General features: G+C 45.4%; 1 protein-coding gene across 2 annotated transcripts in view; it reads right to left on the minus strand.

Moving 5' to 3' along the window:
* LOC147116972 (activin receptor type-2B) overlaps nucleotides 1–13,200 on the minus strand; it is a 205,124-nt gene extending 191,924 nt beyond the window's left edge. The window contains exon 1 of one of the 2 annotated variants that reach the window (XM_085987475.1): nucleotides 12,376–13,200. In XM_085987475.1, coding sequence (XP_085843601.1) covers nucleotides 12,376–12,424 — 49 coding nt within the window. In that variant the 5' untranslated portion in view covers nucleotides 12,425–13,200. Of the gene's footprint in view, nucleotides 1–10,665; nucleotides 11,025–12,375 lie in introns of those variants that run through there. The other variant, XM_085987476.1, reaches the window with a different exon arrangement.
* Between the last annotated feature and the right edge of the window lie 9,075 nt (nucleotides 13,201–22,275).

Here is a 22,275-nt window from a genome sequence, read left to right on the forward strand (position 1 = left end):
CGATCCAGCCAGCTGCCTCGGTGCGTGCTGCCCCGAGATGAGTTACAGTGACAGAAGTGATGGATCCCATCTATCCCTGTGAGCACAATGTCACAGCCCACTCCTGAGCAAGCATTTATCCCCACTCTACTCCTGCCCGTAATTAAAGGCGAACCTGGAACTCTACCGAGGCCGTGTGGTGCAACACAAATGTTTTCTGAGGCGGTGGAGAGCGCGAGGGCACTGTTGGGTTGTATAAATAGTGATTCCCGAGGGGAAGAGATGCTCGAGCAGAGACCCGCAACCTTTGTGTCTCGCAGTCCGCTGGATATATTTCTTCCTGTCACTACGCCACGCTAAGGCCAGAGCTTCCCACTGCTCAAAGAGAGAGAGGGGGGTGGGGGGGAAAGAGTTTGCTTCTTTGCCTTTGGGTTTAATTAAAGACCTCCCGATGGCAGCTTGTGACACCAGTGGTAACGTGGGAAGGCTCCAATGCCCTCAGTAATTTATATTAAACAGCGACGTCGGAGTACTGAGCTCCAGCAGCGTAAAAGGCACCTTTTACTCTGCCCCTGGCCCCAGAATATATGGTGCAGGCACTGGGTGCTGCTCCCTGATACGCTCACAGCTGGTGGGGGGGGGGGGGGGGCGGTTTACACAAAAATAAATGCTGAGTGACACCAACCACCAACTAGTTCGCTTTGCTGTAAACCACCAGACCTTGGTGTGCACTCGATTCATCTGGCCACGCTGTTTCAAGGGATTTTATTGTTTCGGGGCGGGGGGGGAGGTGACGCATAAATAATTAATGCTTACCTCACTGATTTGATGAATTTGCCAGCCGTGTGCACTGTAGCATGAAAAGAGGTTTGCAGGCTCTCCAATGGCAAGCCTAAGCCCAGAGGAGGGCACGTTGTATATATTACACACACACACAGAGCATTGCATCAGACTTGTGAAAATTCACGTAGCGCGAAAGCTCAGCTCTTCAGTTGGCAGCAGTGGGACGCTTGGGTTTGCTGTTGGGAACTGACGGCGCAATGTAAATCTGCTGGGTTGGCAGAGGCTGGTGCACAGGAGGGCCCTTTGATTACTTACTGGCCTCAACAAATCCAAGAGAAAGAAGAAAAACCTTACACCGTTCATAGGCCATGAATGTAGTCATCGACGGCAAACACAGCAGCCAATTTGCGCACAGCAAGGTTCCACAAACAGCAATGAGATCATTGCCAAGTTTGGTTGTGGGACGAAAATTGGCCAGGACGCCGGGAGAATTCCTTGCTCTTCTTTGGAAAAGGTGCCGCGGGATTTCTTTTTTTTTTGTAACGTCACCTGAACAGGCAAATGTGGGGGTCTTGTCTTAAAGACGGTACCTCCGACAATGCTGCACTCCCTCAGCTGAAGTGTCAGCTCAGATTCTCAAATCCCCGCGCAGGGCTGGAACCCGCCACCTCCCGAGTTAGCCGACTGCACGGGACGGGCACTTTGGCCACGGCAGCACCAACAGCCCCGTCCGCCAGTGGACTCGGTCGGTAGATGCGCCGCTGAGCCATAAAGACCAGAAAGGCACCAGGTTCAATCACTGGTCTCGGCCGATTCTGGCCAGGGGGGTACCAAAGAGGGAACTGGCATCTTCCCTTCCAAGTTTAAGAGGAGGAGGGAGGGGGGGGGGGGGGAGGAGAGAGGAGAAAGAGAGAAACAGGGAAAGCTCACCATAATCCCCGCTCCTGATCACGAGCCAGTGATTCCTACACAGAGGAGAGAGAGAGGAGGAGAGAGAGTGAGAGTGAGAGAGAGGAGAGTGTGTGTGAGAGAGAGAGAGAGAGAGAGGGAGAAGGAGGAGAGAGAGAGAGAGAGTGAGAAGGAGGAGAGAGAGTGTGTGAGTGTGAGTGTGAGTGTGTGTGGGGTTGCTGCACGAGGACCAGATCAGGCCAGGTCAAACAACCTGCCAACTCTTCTCGTCTAGGCTCATACAACAATTTGAATTTATATCGCGCCTTTAACGTAGCAAAATATCCCAGGGCGCTTGACAGGAGTGCTGGCAAACAAGATTTGACATCGAAGAATAGCCAATTGGGTTGCCAAAGCCATAAACTACCACCTCAAATCAGATATACTTACAACTTTTTTTTTTAAATGGTGTTTTAACTGTTTTTCTTAAGAGCCCATAGACATATTCTCCACTCTGCGCCGGGGGGGGGGGGGGGGCGGAGGGAAAGGTATTTTTAATTTCAAGTTTTACTTGAGGCTTTTTAATGTCATCGTATTCTCTATTCTGATGCTCGCAGTCGCCTGCTTGCGTTTGTATTGGTTGTTCCGGTCAGCATTTTAAACGCTTGCATCATACCTCCTTCTCAAGTCTTTTTGTCCAGTGAAAGCAAGCTCAGCGACGAGAGTCTCTCCTCATAACTTGGGGAGCCCTCGTTCCTGGGGTTGACCGTACCCCTTCTCTCCCAACCCTACATCAATGCCCCTATTCAAACTCCGCTCCAATTCACAGAGGCTGAAGATGTTGGTCAAATAAACTGAAAGGATTTATTTCCCGCCCCACTCCAGAAAACTGCCAGGTCTGCAGAGTAACACAATGAGGAGTCCAGCATGCACATGTTATCTGATATTTCCAGAGTCCAGCGATGGTACAACAAAATACTTCACTGAAAGTTTCCAATTTCCCCCCCAAAAAGCTATCTTATCCATATAGGAGACATTAACAACACAATTGAACAATGCTCAACAATCCACCTTCTCCTTCAAATAGCTTTTAAGACTCAATAAAAAAAAATCATGGATTATCCTCTAAATCTCTGAATTCGTGCTGTTCTAATGTGAGAAAATGTTCACTAATTGTTATTTTGCACACTTGACAGTACAGGCCAGATAGCCCCCCCACCCCCACCAACAGCAACGGCAGCTCACTGGAAGGAAGAACGAAAGCCAAAGCCCGAAAATACTTCAGGAACAATGACCTCGGGCCCCAGAAGCAACCTCCAAATCAGCACCTCCCCTGGTGCCGCTCACCCCTCACGTTTGAGGCTTTGAGCCGAGTTGACTTTATCCTGGTGGAGCAGTCAGCGTTAGCTCCGCCCGGCCAAGTGTTGCCGAGTGCGGGCGCGCTGCACGCCCACTTCTACAGTGCGCCAGCTGTGCGGCGTGGAGCATTAATGATACCTTTGTGAGCTCGAAGACTCAAGTGTAAGTGAAGGAAATATAGTTCTGCTTTCCATAAGGAAAAGACCCCTTTTATAACTAACGTGACACCAAGCGTGTGATTAATTCAACTGCTCCACCTCACCCTTTCAAACAGGCTGGTTGTGTGTGGAGCACAGCTGTGACACTTATAACCCTCGATTTCCTCCCCTCCCTTCATCCAACCAAGAACTGCTCTTAGAAAATGAAACTTTGAAATGATCAGTTTATAAACACAAGACAACCGGGCAGGAGTTCAGAGGCACCGACCGGCGAGAGCAAACAAAAACACAATTGCTGAGAATATCCCAGGTGCTAAAATATCCCGATGACAACACTGATTTCGCACACCAGTGAGCCCAATACAGAATCAATCCACTGTGAAGTGAACCTGGCAGTGCAAACCGTTCATACAAGCTCCTCTACAGGCAGTTTTTTTTGTCCTCCTTTCAGGAGAGGAGGGCCATGTCAGCCACCCGCTGCTGCTGCCTCCTATCTTACTTCTCCCTCCCAGCCAGCACCATTCCCCTTCAGGCACCAAGCACAGGTGGAGCTGGCAAATTACACTACATAGAATATACAGCACCGTAACAAGGCCATTCGGCTCAACTAGCCTGTGCTGGTGTTTATTCTCCACACGAATCTCCTCCCTTTCGATCTGCCTCATCCCAGCCTGTCAGCGTATCTTTCTAATCCCTTTTCTCGCATGTACTCGTCTACTTTCCTTCTGAAAGTATCCAAGCAATCTGCCTCAACCACTTCCTGTGGTAGCGAGTTCCACATTCTAACCACTCTCTGAATGAAGAAATTTCTCCTTATTTCCCTATTGGCTTTGTTAGTAATTATCTTGTATTTATGGCCCCTAGTTTTGGATTCTCCCACAGGCGGAAGCATTCTCTCCACAAGGACTAGGAGACACAGATTTAAGGTTTTGGGCAAGAGATACAGGGGGATGTGAGGGAAAACTTTTTTTACCCAGCGCGTGGCGAGGACCTGGAACTCGCTGCCGACAGAGGTGGTGGAAGCGGAGACACTCAATGTTTTCAAGGGGAGACTGGATAGGCACTTGAGGGAAATAAACTTGCAGAACTACAGGGATAGAGCGGGGGAATGGGACTGACTGGATTGCTCTACAGAGAGCCGGCACGGACTCGATGGGCCAAATGGTCCTTTTCTGTGCCGTTATGACTATCTATCCTGTCCAACCCAGTCATAATTTTAAAGATCTCCATCAGGTCACCTTGAAGTCTTCTCTTTTCTAAAGAAAAGAAACCTCAACCTGTTCAATCTTTCCTGTTAGTTGTAATCTCTCAGTTCTGGTACCAGCCTTGTAAATCTTGTTTGCAGTTTCTCCAGTGCTTCTATGTTCTTTTTTACAGTATGGAGACCAGAACTGTGCACATTACTCCAAGTATGGCCTGTCCAGGGTCCTATACAAGTTTAACATAACTTCACTACTTTTGATTTCTCTACTCCTAGAAATAAAGCCCAGTGCTTTGTTAGCATTTTTTAATTGCTTTGTTGGCCTGCGATGCTGCTTTTAATGATTTGTTCACCTGTATCCCTTTGCTCCTCTGCCCCATTCCGTTTTTTTTTTAAGGTGTAGGTGATGTTTCTATTTTTCCTACCAAAATGCATCACCTCACATGTTAAGTTCAGGTGCCACTTTAACTGCCTAGTCTGCAAGTTTTCTAATGTCTTCTTGTATAATGCTGCATTCTTCCTCAGCGTTAGCTACACCCCCCAGTTTGGTATCATCTGGAAATGTTGATACTGAGTTACTTGTTCCCAAGTTCAAATCATTCATGTAAATTATGACTAATAGTGGTCTCAGATCTGATCCTTGTGGAACACCGCTTTCTACCTTCCTCCAATCTGAATAACTACCCTTTACCCCTACACTCTGCTTTCTACTTTTTTTAGCCAATTTGTTATCCATTCAGCTATTTGTCCGCTGATTCCACATGCCCTAACCTTTCTCATGTGGTGTGGTACCTTATCAAAGTCCTTTTGAAAATCCAAGTATATGACATCTACTACATTACCCACGTCTACTCTCTCCATTGCCTCTTCAAAGAATTCCATCAGGTTAGTTAAGCATGCCTTAGCCTTTCAGAATCCATGCTGACTTTTTTTTTAATTACATTTTCTGTATCTAGATGCTCTTCTGTCACTTCTTTTAATATAGACTCCAGTATCTTTCCTAATCACTGATGTTAAGCTGAGTAGTCTAGAGTTTCCAAGTTTTGTTCTATCTCCCTTTTTATATATTGGAACACCACCAGTCAGCCACCAGACCTCCGGCACCATCCCCCCTTCATGCATATATATAGCACGGTGGCATAGTGGTTAGCACTGTTGCCTCACAGCGCCAGGGACCCGGGTTCGAATCCGGCCTCAGGCGACTGTCTGTGTGGAGTTTGCACATTCTCCCCGTGTTTGCGTGGGTTTCCTCCGGGTGCTCCGGTTTCCTCCCACAGTCCAAAGATGTGCGGGTTAGGTTGATTGGCTATGATAAATTGACCCTTAGTGTTAGGGGGATTAAATACATGGGGTTACGGGGATAGGGTGGGATATGTGTTGGTGTAGGGGTTACGGGGATCGGGTGGGATATGTGTTGATGTAGGGGTTACGGGGATCGGGTGGGATATGTGTCGGTGCAGGCTCGATGGGCCGAAATGGCCTCTATCTGCACTGTGAGGTTTCTGTGATTCTGTGATATACACACACACACACATATCTATAGATATGAGGTAGATATAAGAGTAGAGAGATATATAATTATAATTGATATACAAGATATATAGATATAGCACCACAGCACAGGGGCCAGCAGTTCTTAAAGCTCCAAGAAAGTGGGTCCCCGCTGCCGCCTGAACAGGCACATGGACCGTATACATTCCTACGTGCTGAAAATGGAGGAACTGGGTTCTGGGAATATTGGAACAGGAACAGGCCATTCAGAACTTCAAGCCATTCAATTAGATCAGGGCTGATCTGTACCACAACTTCATTTACCCACCTTAGCTCCATCAATGCAATGCTAACTTCTACAATGCAAAACCACCTTAGAAAAACACGCCCATCAAACAGGTACAATATCCATATGGAGCAGAGAGAGTCTGGTCGCCTCAGAAATATCAAGGCAACAAAACATGCTAACCAGCATAATTTAACGTCACTGCAACTCACAACGGCCCAATCAGTACAGTATATTTAAAGCCAAGCTGGAAACAGAGCCATAAAGACCGGGAAGGTCCCAGATTCGAAAAACCAGTCTGTGCTGAGCCAGGGAGGCAATTGGCTTTAACACTGGATTACAGAAAACAACAGTCGCGGTTTTTAGGCCTGGCGACGACCCAGTGGCTCCCGCTGAAAAAAGCCAAACGTGCTAAGACAGGACTGGGTTTGTTGGTGATATCTCAACAACAACTACTTGAATTTATATAGCGCCTTTAATGTACTAAAATGTCCCAAGACGCTTCACAAGCAAAATTTGACACCAAGATGCACAAGGAGATGTTAGGGCAGATGACCAAAAGCTTGGTCAAAGAGATAGAGTTTAAGGGTCATCTTAAAGGAGGAGAGAGGGGCGGAGAGGTTTAGGGAGGGAATTCCAGAGCTTATGGCCTGGGCAGCTGAAGGCACGGCCGCCAATGGTGGAGCGATTAAAATCGGGTTGCTCAAGAGGCCAGAATTGGAGGAGCAGAGATATCTCAGAGGGTTGTAGGGCTGGCGGAAATTATAGAGATAGGGAGGGGCAAGGCCATGGAGCGATTTTAAAAACAAGGATGATATTGTTATTGTTAACCGGGAGCCAATGTAGGTCAGCGAGCACAGAGGCGATGGGTGAACGGGACTTGGTGCGAGTTAGGACTCAGGAAGCAGAGTTTTGGATGACCTCAAGTTTACGGAGGGTAGAACATGGGAGGCCAGCCAGGAGTGTGTTTGAATAGTCATGTCTAGAGGTAACAAAGGCATGGATGAGGGTTCCAGCAGCGGATGAGCTGAGGCAAGGGGTGGAGTCAGAGCCTCCCCACCCCATGGATGAATAGCCTCCTGAAATTTGTTGTCTAAGCTCACAGTCACTTGTGCCAGATGTTGGAGAGTGGTCGGCCTTATGGAGCCATACCTCATCATGAGTCAGCACCTTCCATAGTGGGTGTGGGTTGGTGAGGGAAAGATGACGAGAGGGAGAAAATTGTTAGGTTACAACATTCCACAGCTTTGCCAATGGATTTTTAAAAAGATCAGAAACTGCTGCAGTACAGGCACCACGGGATTCAGATGGGTACCAGGAGTGAGTCACTCCAGCCACCAATGGAAATGGGCAAAATAAATCACTTCAGTGCTTCAAGCTCCTGAATTACTCCCTAGTTTTACGACCAGAATGAGTGCTACAGGAAGAGTTACAAGATTTGAAATTTAATAGATGGGCTCCGATAGCGTCACAAGCTGCAACGGCAAAAGCTCAGCCGATTTAGGAATGTCAGCAGAACCGAGATCTAATCAAAGCCCTCTAATTCTCCTCGTACTTTAGAAATACGTGTTTTCGCTCAAGACTACTTCTACGTCACTGGGTCTTGCCGTCGTCACCATTCTGTGAAATAAGGAATGCGTGTTTTTTGACAGCATCTCTGTTCATCAGTTGTTGAGTTTTTGTTATGTTAGCAATAGACAAGTGTAGTGCTGATTTTGTGTCATTACTGTCAAGTAATATAGTCGCTTGATTGACAAGAGTATAATGGGCTTCTTTCTGTAGTAAACAGAATGGAGAAGTTTGCTGCTCGGCGTAATATTACAATATTCTTTAAAAGGTGCCATATGGGTCCTTAATCACAAAATATACCTAAAAAGAATCATACGGAGCCTCCAAACACAAGAGGAAAAAGGTAAAAGCAGCATAATGGAATAAAGATTAAGCAGTAAATTACTCCATTCAAAACGATCTTGTCTAAACCAAACGGCTTGTGCAGCTTATTTGTCACACGGCAGATTAAAAGAAACAGACTTGGGTCAATACACTTCAATTTTGTACAAGTTTTCTTCGGCAATATTTGAATCGCATCCACCAGTGACAGATCCTTAAGCGCCGTAGCAGATGATTCAAAGCGCTCTCTCCAAACACCTGCCGCATTTGGAAGAACACGGCTCAGAATTGAACCCACCATTATGCTGTAGTCAAACTGTAGTGACAACAACAAATTAACCAATCTGATTTGAATACTGTTTTTGTGTAAGGAAGGTAGGGAACGGTAGCATAGTGGTTATGTTACTGGATCAGTAATCCAGAGGCCTGGACTAATGATCCAGAGACGAGAGTCCAATTCCCATCATGGTAGCTGGGGAATTTAAATTCAGTTAACTAAATAAATCTGGAATAAAAAGCTACTATCAGTAATGGTGACCATGAAACGACCAGATTGTTGCAAAAACCCATCTGGTTCACTAATGTCCTTTAGGGAAGGAAATCTGCTGTCCTTACCCGGTCTGGCCTATATACCCACAGCAATGTGGTTGACTCTTAACTGCCCTCTGAAATGGTCGAGCAAGATACTCAATGGCAACTAGGGGTGGGCAATAAATGCTGGCCTCGTCAGCGATGCCCACATTCCATGAACGAATAAAAAAAAAGTAGGGCTAACTTTGAATTATTCATCATGTCCCCACACTGCTGCAGAGACAGATTAAGAATGATATCCAACTTTGCACGGCTGGACTTGCAAGATTCACTTCAGAAATAAAAAAAAACTTACTCAGGATTTCAACAAAAAAAAAACCTTGGGCAGCAGCAGGTGGCTCATGTTTTTTGATTGCATCTTGTAAAATGTTATGACAAAACAAAGTTGGAAAATGCAAAGTGCAGCTAGTTGACAGACAGTGCATTTCCAGAAATTACTACTTTTCAATTTAAGTTGCATGCTTTGTGGCTTCTCAGTTGGACAAATGGTTGAGTGGACCGATTTGAAAGCAGGAACGGAGTAAAAGAAGCTCACTTAGTAAATCTGAAAAAAATGTCATTCGCACCAAAAACCAAGAGTTTTTTTTTGAAGTGGAAGAAAGTGATCATGACATTCAGAGGGGGGGGGAGATATATAATTAAAATATTTATCGTTCCACAACTAAAACATTATTTTGATAAAATGCCATCACAGTCCTGTTTATATCGTGCCTGTGGGGCCAGCTGCTGAGCACAGATGCAAAAAAGTACCATGAGGATCTTGCCCTACAAGTGATATAATCTCAAACACAGGCAGGGAAACGATGTGATCCTGACTGCTGCCCAGTATCACACATCCAATATAAACTCCTGCCACGCACCTTGCTTTATAAACTCTTGATACCTCAGTTAATTTTTTTTTTTTTAAAACAAAGCACCTTTCAGAGTTTTGAGAGTAGTATTACATTTCACAAGCATGGTGTTGGGGTAGGACAAGAAGCGTTCGAAAACAAAAGCATAGAGAATACTTTATATAAATGTGCATTCATTTTTCAGCCAGCACCATTGACTCTTGTTTTGACTCCCAGAACCATTACATTCATAGAAGTACATAGAATGTACAGCACAGAAGCAGGCCATTCAGCCCAACTATGCTCCACACGAGCCTCCTCCCATCTTTAACTAGCTTCCCCCTTGATGTAAAACTGGAATGTAGAGGCCTCTGTTCATAAGAAAATGTGTCACTTTTGAATGTTTTCAAACTGATCCAGACATACATACATATATATATTTATATTAACATTACAGCAGCAGACAACAGAAATCATGTTTTTTTTTCAAATGTAGTAATAAAATTGTAAAAAAAATCAAAGCCACTTTTAGGTGGGAAATGAAGCCAGAATTGCAACTGAAGCCTTTCAATAAGCAAGAGACCACAAGTGAGCAGATCCATTTGTGAGCTGCCACCAGAAGCTGCTGGACTGTAAACACCCAACTGGTTCACCAGTGTCCTTCCCTACCCGGCCTGGCCTATATGTGTGACTCCAGTCCCATTCTACATGGTCAACTCTTAATATCCTCTCAGGGCAACAAGGGATGGTCAATAATTACTGCATTCTCCCCATCCCAAGAACAAATATTATCTATATATATTTTTAAAGAGGCATATTTTTGACGAAAGACGTATGAACTAAATAACATGCTTCTATTTTTTGTACACAATTCACAAGCTGCTGAGGCAAAATGTGCAATCCTGCAAGAACTGGAAAAACGCTCAGGACGTATATACACAAGTCATGAACAAACCAGAAATCCAACTATCAACATACAGTACAGAGAAGCAGCATTAACACAAGCGTCCATAGGCACACAAAAGACCAGTGCGTTTCATGTTATTCTCGACCACGTTAGTTTGGCGTCAATTGAGAATTTTGTTTGTTATTTTTTTTAAACTTTCACCTAAAATGAATTGCATTTTTTTTTTAAAACGGGAATTAAAAAACAGTGCGAGAACGCACGGCACACAGTACACTTACATAAAACAAAACACAGTGCCTTACCCATGCCCGCCACAGTGTTTTGCCTCAAACACCCAAATCTAAAGCCAGAGCACTGAAGCACATCCAAGAAATTACACCCGATGACCACAAGCTTCCGCAGTCAAAGAATGAATCAGATTTTTTCACTCGAGCGGCTCAAAAAAAACTGTTACAACTCCCCTCCACCACGTGTCTCCCTTAAAACACAATGTTTCCCTTCTCTCCTCCTCCCCCACCCCAAAGAAACCCAACCTCCTCTCTCGGTGGCTTTTGATTCGGATCCATAGTTGACACATATCCAGCAGCCATGTGACAAATCCCCCCACACACCCAAGGACGTAAACACACAATGTGCCTTTTTTTTAACCAAAAGCAAATCTTTACACACATGCAAGCTGCGTTAAGAGAAACCGATCGCCGCTTCATTTAACAGTATCGAGGGAATTTAAAAAAAAATAATTGATTTAAAACCAGACGAGGGAGGGGAGGGGGGGGGGGGGGGAGAGAAAGACACACGTTACCGTAAATAAAGGCACAGAGGCTTGGTGCATATTTAATGACTAGGTCTAAATAAAGCTGGCGTGCCATTTCCTAGATAGAGAGGCCAATATGTGTGTGTGTGTGTTTGCAAGCCTCAAATCAACTCATCCGTGCGACTACATTGCAAAAATGTTTCAAATGGACTGCACGGCTCTTTGTTTCCAGACCCATCGGATTACTTTCTGTTGCTACCGCCTCCCCCCAGATCAAACGTGCAGGGATCTCACTGTCCTCCCCACTCCTCCAACTTATAAAGGGTTCACAATGTTTCACTTTGTTATATATATAATATATACACACACACACACATCCAAACACAGCAACCGCAAGGAGACACAAATGTGTGCCTGTATCTATTTTTTGGGGGGTTAAAAAGTTCGAGATTTCGACTAAACAGAGATTCTTAAAAAAAGATTAGAAAGGATGGGGGGGTTCTCCACCACCGCCCCCCCTTCCTCCTCCTCCTTAATATATCAAAACAAGGAGCGAATTACACAACAAAAGCAACGATTCAGCCGGCGGGGGGAATCTGCCCTTATTTCACACACCAAAAACAACCCCCACCCCATCTTTCCTTTTAAAACACAGATTGTACGTATTTTTGTGTGTATTGGACTGGCATCCAAGATTTGTTTACATCATACAAGTCGAGTAAAAAAAAAGTCCAGAGACAGGATTTGTGTTTATTTTCTAGCCTTTACGAGCCCCCCCCCCCCCCAACCAAACACACAGCTGCTCTATTACAAGCCAGGGGAGAATCTTATATATTTTAAATTAAAGCCTCACATTGCTCTCCTATATTTACAATGTAACAAAAACTACTTTATTATTTTTTTAAATCCCCCCCCCCCACTCCACTCACACACAACGTGCTTTGTTCAACAACAAAAAACTTACACACCGGATCGCCCCGCCACATGAATCAGTCAGGAGAAAACAAAATAGGAAAACCACAATTCCGCCCCAACATTATATACAAATCTCAAAACTACTACAACACACAAAACCAGTCACTTCCCGCAAAACAAACCGCAAGCATCTGTAGCCATATAGAAAGAAGAAAAATCCAAAGCATTAAAAAAAAAATCAATCCTGCTCCCTCCCCTCTTTATCCACAGTCCTGAGGTTAATCCCATGCTCTACAAGAAAAAGAGACGAGAGGGGGGGGGGGGGAATTCTCACGATCCTTACCTGCACAAAAAGTTGCTAAAAGTGCAAAAGTCAGCCAGCAAGCAATCATATTTAAATGCACCAAACGTTGGATTAATTTCCTGCGGTAGGGTATCCGTTCAGTTCGACAACATTTAAAATGTGGGTTTTTTTCCTTCCCTCTCCCTCCAATTTTTTCTTAAAAAGAGAGAGGGAGAAGAGAGCTGGACAAAATGCCAGTGTGACCCGGGGCCCGTTGATATCCTCGCCGAGCCGTCCAGTACTCTCAGGCACAAACACATAAAGCAAGTACTGAGTTGCCTCTGTTTTTTCTTCTTGTTGTTGTAACCACCACCACCTCCTCCTCCTCCTCCGGTGTGTTTCTTCTTGGTTTTTTTTCCTCTCTCCTCCTTTAAACGCGTGTGTGGGTTTTTTTCCCCCTCTCCTTCCAAAATAATTGAGATGTATATAATTGTTGTGTGGGGGTTTTTTTTTTTTGGGGGGGGGGGTTGGGTGGTGGGAAATGCAACAAAGTTCACTCTCCCCTCAGCAATCCCCAGCGCACAGCAGCGACCGCAGGGCTGGATGGTGTCTTCTGGAGCGGCAGAGGTTGGCAAAGATTCAGTCCTCGCGAAAGATGAGGCATAATTTTTTGAATGGCCGGGCGGTGTGGCGAATCCACGGGAAAAAAAAACTGAACCCAGTCCAAAATGGCTTCTAAAAAAGCTTGTCCAGCAGCGAGCAGGGAAACCCGGATGTTTGCTTCAGAGGGAGAGAGAGAAAGAGAGAGAGAGAATAACAGCAGCAGCACCATGTGTCAACCACACACCATTGGCTCCAAGTGACACAAGGAGAGATCCTTCAATAAATGCATAACTGGAGAAAGTGAGAGAGGGGAGAATAATATCAGCGTGTGGCAGCTGCACACTATTGGCTCAAAGTGACAAGGAGAGAGAGAGAGAGAGACCCTTCAATAAATACAGATAAATAATAATCGGAGAAAGTGAAAGAGGGGAGAATAATAGAAGCGTGTGCCAGCTGCACACTTAAAGTGGCTTAAAGTGACAAGAAACGAGAGAGAGAGAGAGAAATCCTTCAATAATAAATGCATATATATTACAAAACTGGAGCGAGAGGGGAGAAATCCTTCAATAAATGCATATATATTACAAAACTGGAGCGAGAGTGAGAGAGGGGAGAATAATAGAAGCATGTGTCAGCTAGATATTGGCTTAAAGTGACACGAGAGAGAAATCCTTCAATAAATGCATATATAAAACTGGAGAGGGAAAGAGAGAATAACAACAACGCCATGTGTCCGCTGCACACCATTGGCTGAAAGTGATACGGGGGGAAGAGAGAAAAAAATCTTTCAATAAATGCAAATACATTTTTTTTAAACTGGAGAGGGGGCAGAAGACTGCGGCTGTCCTCAGTTCAACTCGTTGCTATTGAATTGTCCTTAGAATTTACTCTCAGTTCCTTTTCCTCCCTCGCCTTCCTTTAAAAACATATTTTTTTTGTAAATGTCTCTGAATTCTGACGGCTCCTCGTTCAGAATGATTCCGATCGCCGCGCTGTTTTATACAGGGAATGCAATAGGGGTTTTATTTCGCATTCCAGCCATTTCAGTGTGCATGCCTCGTGGATTGCTATCAGCCAGTTTCTGCAAGTGTGGCAGCTCGCTCCTTCTTAAAGCTGGCAATCCACTTTTAATAGGCTTGTGTGTTGGGGGACGGGGGGAGTTGTTGTTGCCTCTTCCAACGTGTTTATCCAGAAATGTACACGATTTGGAATCCCCAACTGGTGCAAACAGGTGACACGGGTGCGTAAGTAACTATATTCTCCAGTGACCCGCAATTCCATTGAGGTGATCTTTATACATTCACCCTGTGCTTACTAATCCCCCCCCCCTCCACCCCGCAGCAGATTAAATAAAACATGGTGGCGTAGATTCTGTTTATATACTGGGAAATATTAATATGTGAACGTGTGTTTGCCCATAAAAAAGCGAAGTTGACACTCCAGTGCAGTACTGAGGGAGCTGTGATCCAGCTACTTTGCTATTTGGTACAGCCTGTTTCTCTCGCTCTCCATGTATTTCCATTGCAGTTAAGCAGGAGGTTCGTAAACTTTGGTGTCCGTCACACTATGTACTTTTTAAAAAAGATTTTAACCTCCTGCCTTAAATTCCTTTTTGCTGAACATGTGATCTGCCAAATATTTTTGGTAGAATGCAACAGATTGCTCAATGGCAGCAGGCTTGCTATTTACTTTGGAGAATTCCTCTCTGGGTATTGCATGTGTCTCTCAGGCAAAACGTCACGGTGGGAGAAAGGGAGACGTGTGATGTACAGAGGAATTTTCTCCCTACGTTTTCAGGGGTATCCTTCAACCCAAAGGACAATGCTGAACGCTCGAACTTTCATTATGTCCCACGAGTTGATGCCAGCAGGAAACTTTACTCACTGCAAGATTATAGGCAGACAACAGAACAGAGGTTGCTTCCCACCAGCACTACAAACAGCTACTACCTGCAGCAAACCATTGGGGGAATGTAATTCCGAGAGGTATTTTAGCCTCTGCTCTGTACAAAGCATGAGGTGCAAAGTTGTGGAAATGACCTTATTTTGATCCAGTATTGCAGCACATCTGCACTACTACTAGTGTCAGCTGTGGCTCAGTGGGTAGCACACTCGCCTCTGAGTCAGAAGGTTGTGGGTTCAAGTCCCACTCCAGGGACTTGTGCACATCAAAAAGCTAAGTTGACACTCCAGTGCAGTACTGAGGGAGCGCTGCACTGTCGGAGGTGCTGTCTTTCAGATGAGATGTTAAACTGAGATGCCAGGAAGGCAGATTATTACCTGAATGGCAATAGATTGGGAGAAGGGGAAGTGCAACAAGACCTGGGTGTTCTTGTGCATCAGTCGCTGAAGGTAAGCATGCAGGTGCAGCAGGCGGTTAAGAAGGCAAATGGTATGTTGGCCTTCGTAGCGAGAGGGTTTGAGTACAGGAACAAGGATATCTTGCTGCAGTTGTACAGGGCCTTGGTGAGACCACATCTTGAGTATTGTGTGCAGTTTTGGGCGCCTTATCTGAGGAAGGATGTTCTTGCCATGGAAGGATTTCAGTCAAAGATTCACCAGGCTGATACCTGGGATGGCAGGAATGACGTATGAGGAGAGATTGGGTCGATTGGGCTTGTACTCACTGGAGTTTAGAAGAATGAGAGGGGAATCGCATTGAAACTTATAAAATGCTGACAGGACTGGACAGACTAGATGCAGGAAGGATGTTCCTGATGGTTGGGGAGTCCAGAACCAGGGGTCACAGTCTAAGGATAAGGGGTAGGCCATTTAGGACAGAAATGAGGAGAAATTTCTTCACCCAGAGAGTGGTGAACCTGTGGAATTCTCTACCACAGAAGGCAGTAGAGGCCAATTCATTAAATATATTCAAGAAGGAGTTGGATATATTTATTAAGGCTAAAGGGATCAAGGGGTATGGGGAAAAAGTCGGGACCGGGTACTGAATTTGGATGATCAGCCATGATCGCATTGAATGGCGGAGCAGGCTCGAGGGGCCGAATGGCCTACTCCTGCTCCTATCTTCTATGTTTCTATGTTTGTCTCAGGTGGACGTTAAAGATCCCACGGCACTATTTCGAAGAAGAGCAGGGGAATTATCCCCTTCGCCTGGCACCTTCCCGTGCAAGCGGAGGAGATGTAACACCTGCCCCTATACCTCCCCCCCCTTCCCACTGTCCAGGGCCCCAAACACCCCTTCCAGGTGAAACAGCGATTTACTTGTACTTCTCGTAATCTAGTATACTGTATTTGCTGCTCATGATGCGGTCTCCTCTACATTGGGGAGACCGCTTTGCGGAACACCTCCATTCAGTCCGTAAGAGTGACCCCGAGCTTCCGGTCGCCTGTCATTTTAATTCACCGCTCCATTCCCACTCGGACCTCACCGTCCTTGGCCTCTTGTATTGTTCCACGGAAGCTCAACGTAAACTCGAGGAACAGCACCTCATCTTCCGATTAGGCACTCTGCAGCCTTCTGGACTCAATATCGAGTTCAACAATTTCAGATCATAAGCTCGGCCCCTATTTCATTTTTTCTTGTAATTTTTCCACTCCTTTTCCCCCCCCCCCACTTTCCTTTTGTTTCTCTCTCACACCTGGCAGCTATCTCTTGCCCTGCCAGTACACTTTACACCTAATCTCAGCCTATTACCATCTCGTCTAGCTTCTAATCTCTTTTACTTCTTTTGTTTCTTTTATTCTTTTGTCCGATCGCAGCCCTGCCTTCGATCTAGTTTCTTTTCTTTCCAGTTTTGAAGAAGGGTTTGACCCGAAACATCAACTCAAATTTCTCTCCACAGATGTTGCCTGACCTGCTGAGTTTTTCCAGCATTTTCTGTTGTTATTTCGGATTTCCAACATCTGCAGTATTTTGCTATCGAGTTATCCCCGGTGTCCTGGTCAATATTTATCCCTCAATCAACATAACAAAAACAGATTATCTGGTCATTAGCACATTGCTGTTTGTGGGAGCTTACTGTACGCAAATTGGCTGCCGCATTTCCCACATTACAACAGTGACTCCACTTCAAAAGTACTTCATTGGCTGTAAAGTGCTTTGAGATGTCTGGTGGTCATGAAAGGTACTATATAAATGCAAGTCTTTCTTTTACTGAAGCTCATGAATCAAGATACACAGAATGTTAGATTACCTATGGCACAAATGGGCATACAGCTTCCATTCAGCATTGCAAGTCTTCCACATAGATACTTTCCTGGACCATTGCCTCAAGGATCTATCCTTGGCCCTCCTCCTCTTTCTCATCTACATGGCAGGAATGCTTGATCCCCAAATAAATCCTCTATGGGTCTGAAAGCAGAAGGTCTAGGAGGGGATTAGTGGACTGAATGAGCCCTGAACTTCCTTAAGGAGGTCCCCTGATAAGGGGGGTGGGGAGGTGGGGGGATGGTGAGGGGGGCTTCTGCGACCAACTTATGTTTTCTCTTGCAAGATGAATGTTTTTGTCGTTGGGTCTGTTTAATGCCTTAAATCATCCTGCTGAGGTTGGCGTCACAGTCAACCTGGATTGATCAATACAAAATCAAACTGCGGATGCTGGAAATCTGAAATACAAACAGAAAACGCTGGAAACACTCAGCAGGTCAGGCAGCATCTGTAGAGAGCGAAACAGAGTTAACGTTTCAGGTCTGTGACCCTTCGTCAGAACTGGAAAAAGCTGGAGATGGAACAGGTTTTTAAGCAAGTGCAGGGGCGGGGAAAGTGGGGAGGGGAGGAAAGAACAAAAGGAAAGGTCTGTGATAAGATGGAAGGCAGGAGAGATTAAGAGACAAAAGGGATGATGGTGCAAGGCAAAGGGAGATGGTAATGGGACAAGTTAAGAAACAAAGGATGGCTCGAGATGAAGTATAAATGGCGATGGCAGAATGATGGACAGCTGCTATGTGAGAGAAAGAAAAAAGAGGTAGGTTTTAAGAAGCGTCTTAAAAGATGAAAGAGAGGTAGTGAAGCGGAGAGGTTTAGGCAGGGAATTCCAGAGCTTAGGGCCCAGGCAACAGAAGGCACGGCCACCAATGGTTGAGCGATTATAATCAGGGATCCTCAAGAGGGCAGAATTAGAGGAGCGCAGATATCTTCACCACACGGACTGCAGCAGTTCAAGAAAGCGGCTCAACACCACCTTCTCAAGGGCAATTAGGGATGGGCAATAAATGCTGGCCTTGCCAATGATACCCACATCCCATAAATGAATTTATAAAAGAGTGCGATAGGTTATTTGAAATGGATAGGTATAGTAAGATTCGAGGTCATGTCTGTAAAATCCATAGGCAAAGAGTTAGTTTAGATAGCAGAAATAATTTATTTTCACACGGTTGGTGCCTTCTGAAACAAACATCTGCAACATCTGGGACCTGGGAGTTAATGTGCATAGGTCCCTGAAGGTGGCGGGACATATTGAGAGAGTAGTTAGCAAAGCATATGGGATCCTGGGCTTCATAAATAGAGGTATTGAGTACAAAAGTAGAGAAGTTATGCTGAACCTTTATAAAGCGCTGGTTAGGCCACAACTGGAGTATTGCATCCAGTTCTGGTCACCATACTTTAGGGAGGATGTGAAGGCCCTCGAGAGGGTGCAGAGGAGATTTACCAGAATGGTTCCAGGGATGGGGGATCTTAGCTACAAGGACAGGTTGGAGAAGCTGGATTTGTTTTCATTAGAGCAAAGGAGGTTGAGGGGTGATTTGATAAGACGTGTACAAGATAATGACGGGTTTGGATAGGCTAGACAGGTAAAGGCTGTTCCCACTAGTTGATGGTACAAGGACTAGGGGACACAGATTTAAGGTTTTGAGCAAAAGATACAGGGAGGACGTGAGGAAAAACTTTTTTATGCAGCGAGTGGTGAGGACCTGGCACTCGCTGCTGACGGAAGCGGAGACACTCAATGTTTTCAAGGGGAGACTGGATAGGCACTTGAGGGAAATAAACTTTCAGGGCTACGGCGTTAGAGCGGGGGAATGGGACAGACTAGATTGTTCTACAGAGAGCTGACACGGACTCGATGGGCCAAATGGCCTCCTTCTGGGCCGTTATGACTCTATAACACATGGAGAGGATGGGGTTGCTAAGTCCATTAAAAGACAACTTGCTAAGTTCCTGAGAGAAAAGGGCAATGTCAGTTACAAGGGATAAGTGGTCGGTCAATTCAGATCGTTATATACTATGGGCATCCAGGGTCTTCTGAAGCTCGCTTGATGCTTTAGGGAGTTGGAAAGGAATTTCCTGGAGTTTTTCCTGAATTGGCCACATTTTTTTTTTGGCTCTTCGCAGAGATGGTATTACTAGGAGCTGAGAGGAGGGCGAATGAGGTTACACTGTCTACTGGCCAAGTTGGGATGAGCTTCATGGGTCTGATGGTCTTTTCCTACCCTTTTCACGTGGCCTATCTGAATTGGCAGTCGAGAATTGCTTCAGTACTGAGCTGGCAAGGTTTAAAATGATCATCCTCCTGTTTCCTACATTACAACAGTGACTACACGTTAAAAGTACCTCATTGGCTGTAAAGCGCTTTGGGACGTCCTGAGGTCGTGAAAGACGCTATATAAATGCAAAAACATAACTTTAAAATCAGAGCCAGACCATTCAGGAGAGAAGTTAGGAAACACTTTTTCATGCAAAGGATGGTATTAGTGTGGAGCTCTCTCTGACAAAAAGCAATGGATGCTAGCTCAATTAATAATTTTAAATCGGAGGTTGATAGATTTTTGCAAGACAAGGGTATAAAAGGATATGGAGCCAAGGCAGGTGGATGTAGTTACAATGCAGATCAGCCATGATCTCATTGAATGGCGGAACAGGCTTGAGGGGCTGAATGGTCTCCCCCGGTTCCTATGTTCCCAAGTCTGTCTTTCTTCTTTCTGTTTGCTGGAATTGGCTATTGCGAGCCACAAACTCAAGGCGATGGACGTAAAATAAATGGCACAAGAACTCTGTAAAGACTAGAACATGCAAATTCAGGAAACTCCTGTCTATCACCTGAAACGTTAACTCTTGTTTCTATCGGCACCGATGCTGCCTGATCTGCCAGGTGTTTCCAGCATTTTCTGTCTTTTTAAAACACTCCTGTCTATGAGCACTGGGGCTCCAGTAGAAAGTGCAAAAACCACTTTGCTAACAAAGAATCAATGATAATAATTATGAACTCCTTCTGGTGTTCAAGATATGGGGGCGGTCCTGCAGCCAGTACAACAGAACGGGAGATGATCACTTGACTGCTTATGGTACAAATTTCTTAAAAGGACCTTGACAATTCCTCTTCTCCTCCTGCCCCCCCCATCAAGGATGACAGAAATAATCTCCTTGTACACCAAGGTTGAACAAATGAAGAAGAATCTATTTAAGTCTCAGTTTCTGCTGTTTAATGTCTTTGCTCATTCATAAAGACCATTTACACTTCCTGACCTTGACTGCAGTTGATGTTTGCAAATTTAAGCTTTCTTTTGTGTTTGAATTCTCACTCAACAAGTCTTTTTGTATAATTCGTCCATTGGCCAGGAACACTCCTTATATAAAAAAAAAATCTTGATTAGAGAAAATCAAAGCAACTCGTGAAGAACAGCAGTTCCTCGGCACCCTTTCAGTCCGCAAATGGTCACCGGTTCATGCCCTCTCTCTTGCTACGTCCCCCTACTCATCAGCTCACGTCCCATTTGGCACTACCCACCGTCTCCCTTGTTTTTCCAGCTGCCTAATTGCATTACTCCCAACCTAAAATGGAAACTGTTGTCAAGAACAAAAAAAAGAGCCCATCCTAACCATCGAAGCTCATCCCTCGAATCCCATAACTCTCCAATTTTAACACCAAACTATATTTTGAATGCCACAGTGTCTTTTGTCTCCATTAACTTGCCTGGCAGACTATTCCAAATATTTATCACTACCAACTATCTAAAAACTGACTGCAAAGAAAGAACTTGCATCTCTATAGCGCTTTTCATGACCCCAGGATGCCCCAAAGCGGTTTACAGCCAATTTTGAAGTGTAGTCACTGTTGTTTTGCAGGAAACGCGGCAGCCAATTTACACACAGCAAGGTCCCGCAAAGAGCTATGAGATAAATGGCCAGATAATCTGTTCTTTTCAGTGATGTTGGTTGAGGGATAAATATTGACCAGGACACCAGGGAGAACTCCCCCTGCTCTTCTTTGAAATAGTGCCGTGGGATCTGTTATTGCTCACTGGGAGGGCAGACGTGGCCTCATCCCAAAGACACCACCTCTGACAGAGCAGCATTCACTCAGCCCTGGGAGTGTCAGCCTAGATTTTGTGCTCAAGTCTCTGACATGGAGGCAAGAGTGCTACCAACTGGGCCACGCCTAACACCTAACTGGTCATTCATCTCATTGCTGTTTGTGGATCTTTACAGCACACAAAATAGCTGCCACTTAACAACAGTGACTATACCTCAAAGTATTTCATTATTCGTGAAGCACTTTGTGGTCTTTCTGAGAGACATGATAAGGTATTGCATAACAACAACAGCAACTTGCGTTTATATAGCACCTTGATCGTCCCAGGGCGCTGCACAGGAGCGTAATCAGACAAAAATTGACAGCGAGCCAAAGAAGGAGATATTGGGGTGGGTGATTAAAGCTTGGTCAAAGTTTTAAGGAGTGTCTTAAAGGAGGAGAGAGAGGTGGAGAGATGGAGATGTTCAGGGAGGGAATTCCAGAGCTTGGGGCCTAGGCAGCTGAAGGCACGGCCGCCAATGGTGGGGTGAAGAAAGTAGGTGATGCACAAGGGGCCGGAATTGGAGAAACACCGAGGTCTTGGAGGGTTGTGGGACTTGAGGTGGGTCCAGTGATAGGGAGAGGGGGGGGGGGGGAGGCGAGGCCCCAAGGAGGGATTTGAATAAAAGGATGAGAATTTTAAAATCGAGGCATTGGTGGACCGGGAGCCGATGTAGGTCAGCGAGCACAGGGGGGTGATGGGTGAACGGGACTTGGTGAGAGTCAGGATACGGGCAGCAGAGCATTGGATGAACTCAAGTTTGTGGAGGGTGGAAAATAGGAGGCCGGCCAGGAGAGCGTTGGAATAGTCGAGTCTGGAGGTAACAAAGGCAAAGACACAAAGGACAACATTCAGACTTGGGCTGACAAGTGGCAAGTAACATTTGCACCACACAAGTGCCAGGCAATGACCATCTCCAACAAGCGAGACTCTGACCATCTCCCCTTGACATTCAATGGCATTACCATCGCTGAATCCCCCACTATCAACATCCTGGGGGTTACCATTGATCAGAAACTGAACTGGACCTGCCATATAAATACTGTGGCTACAAGAGCAGGCCAGAGGCTGGGAATTCTGCGGCGAGTGTCTCACCTCCTGACTCCCC

The sequence above is a fragment of the Somniosus microcephalus genome, chromosome 5, assembly GCF_052327205.1.
Source record: "Somniosus microcephalus isolate GS21.2 chromosome 5, FLI_Smic_1.0, whole genome shotgun sequence".
In the NCBI taxonomy this organism is placed as follows: Eukaryota; Metazoa; Chordata; class Chondrichthyes; order Squaliformes; family Somniosidae; genus Somniosus; species Somniosus microcephalus.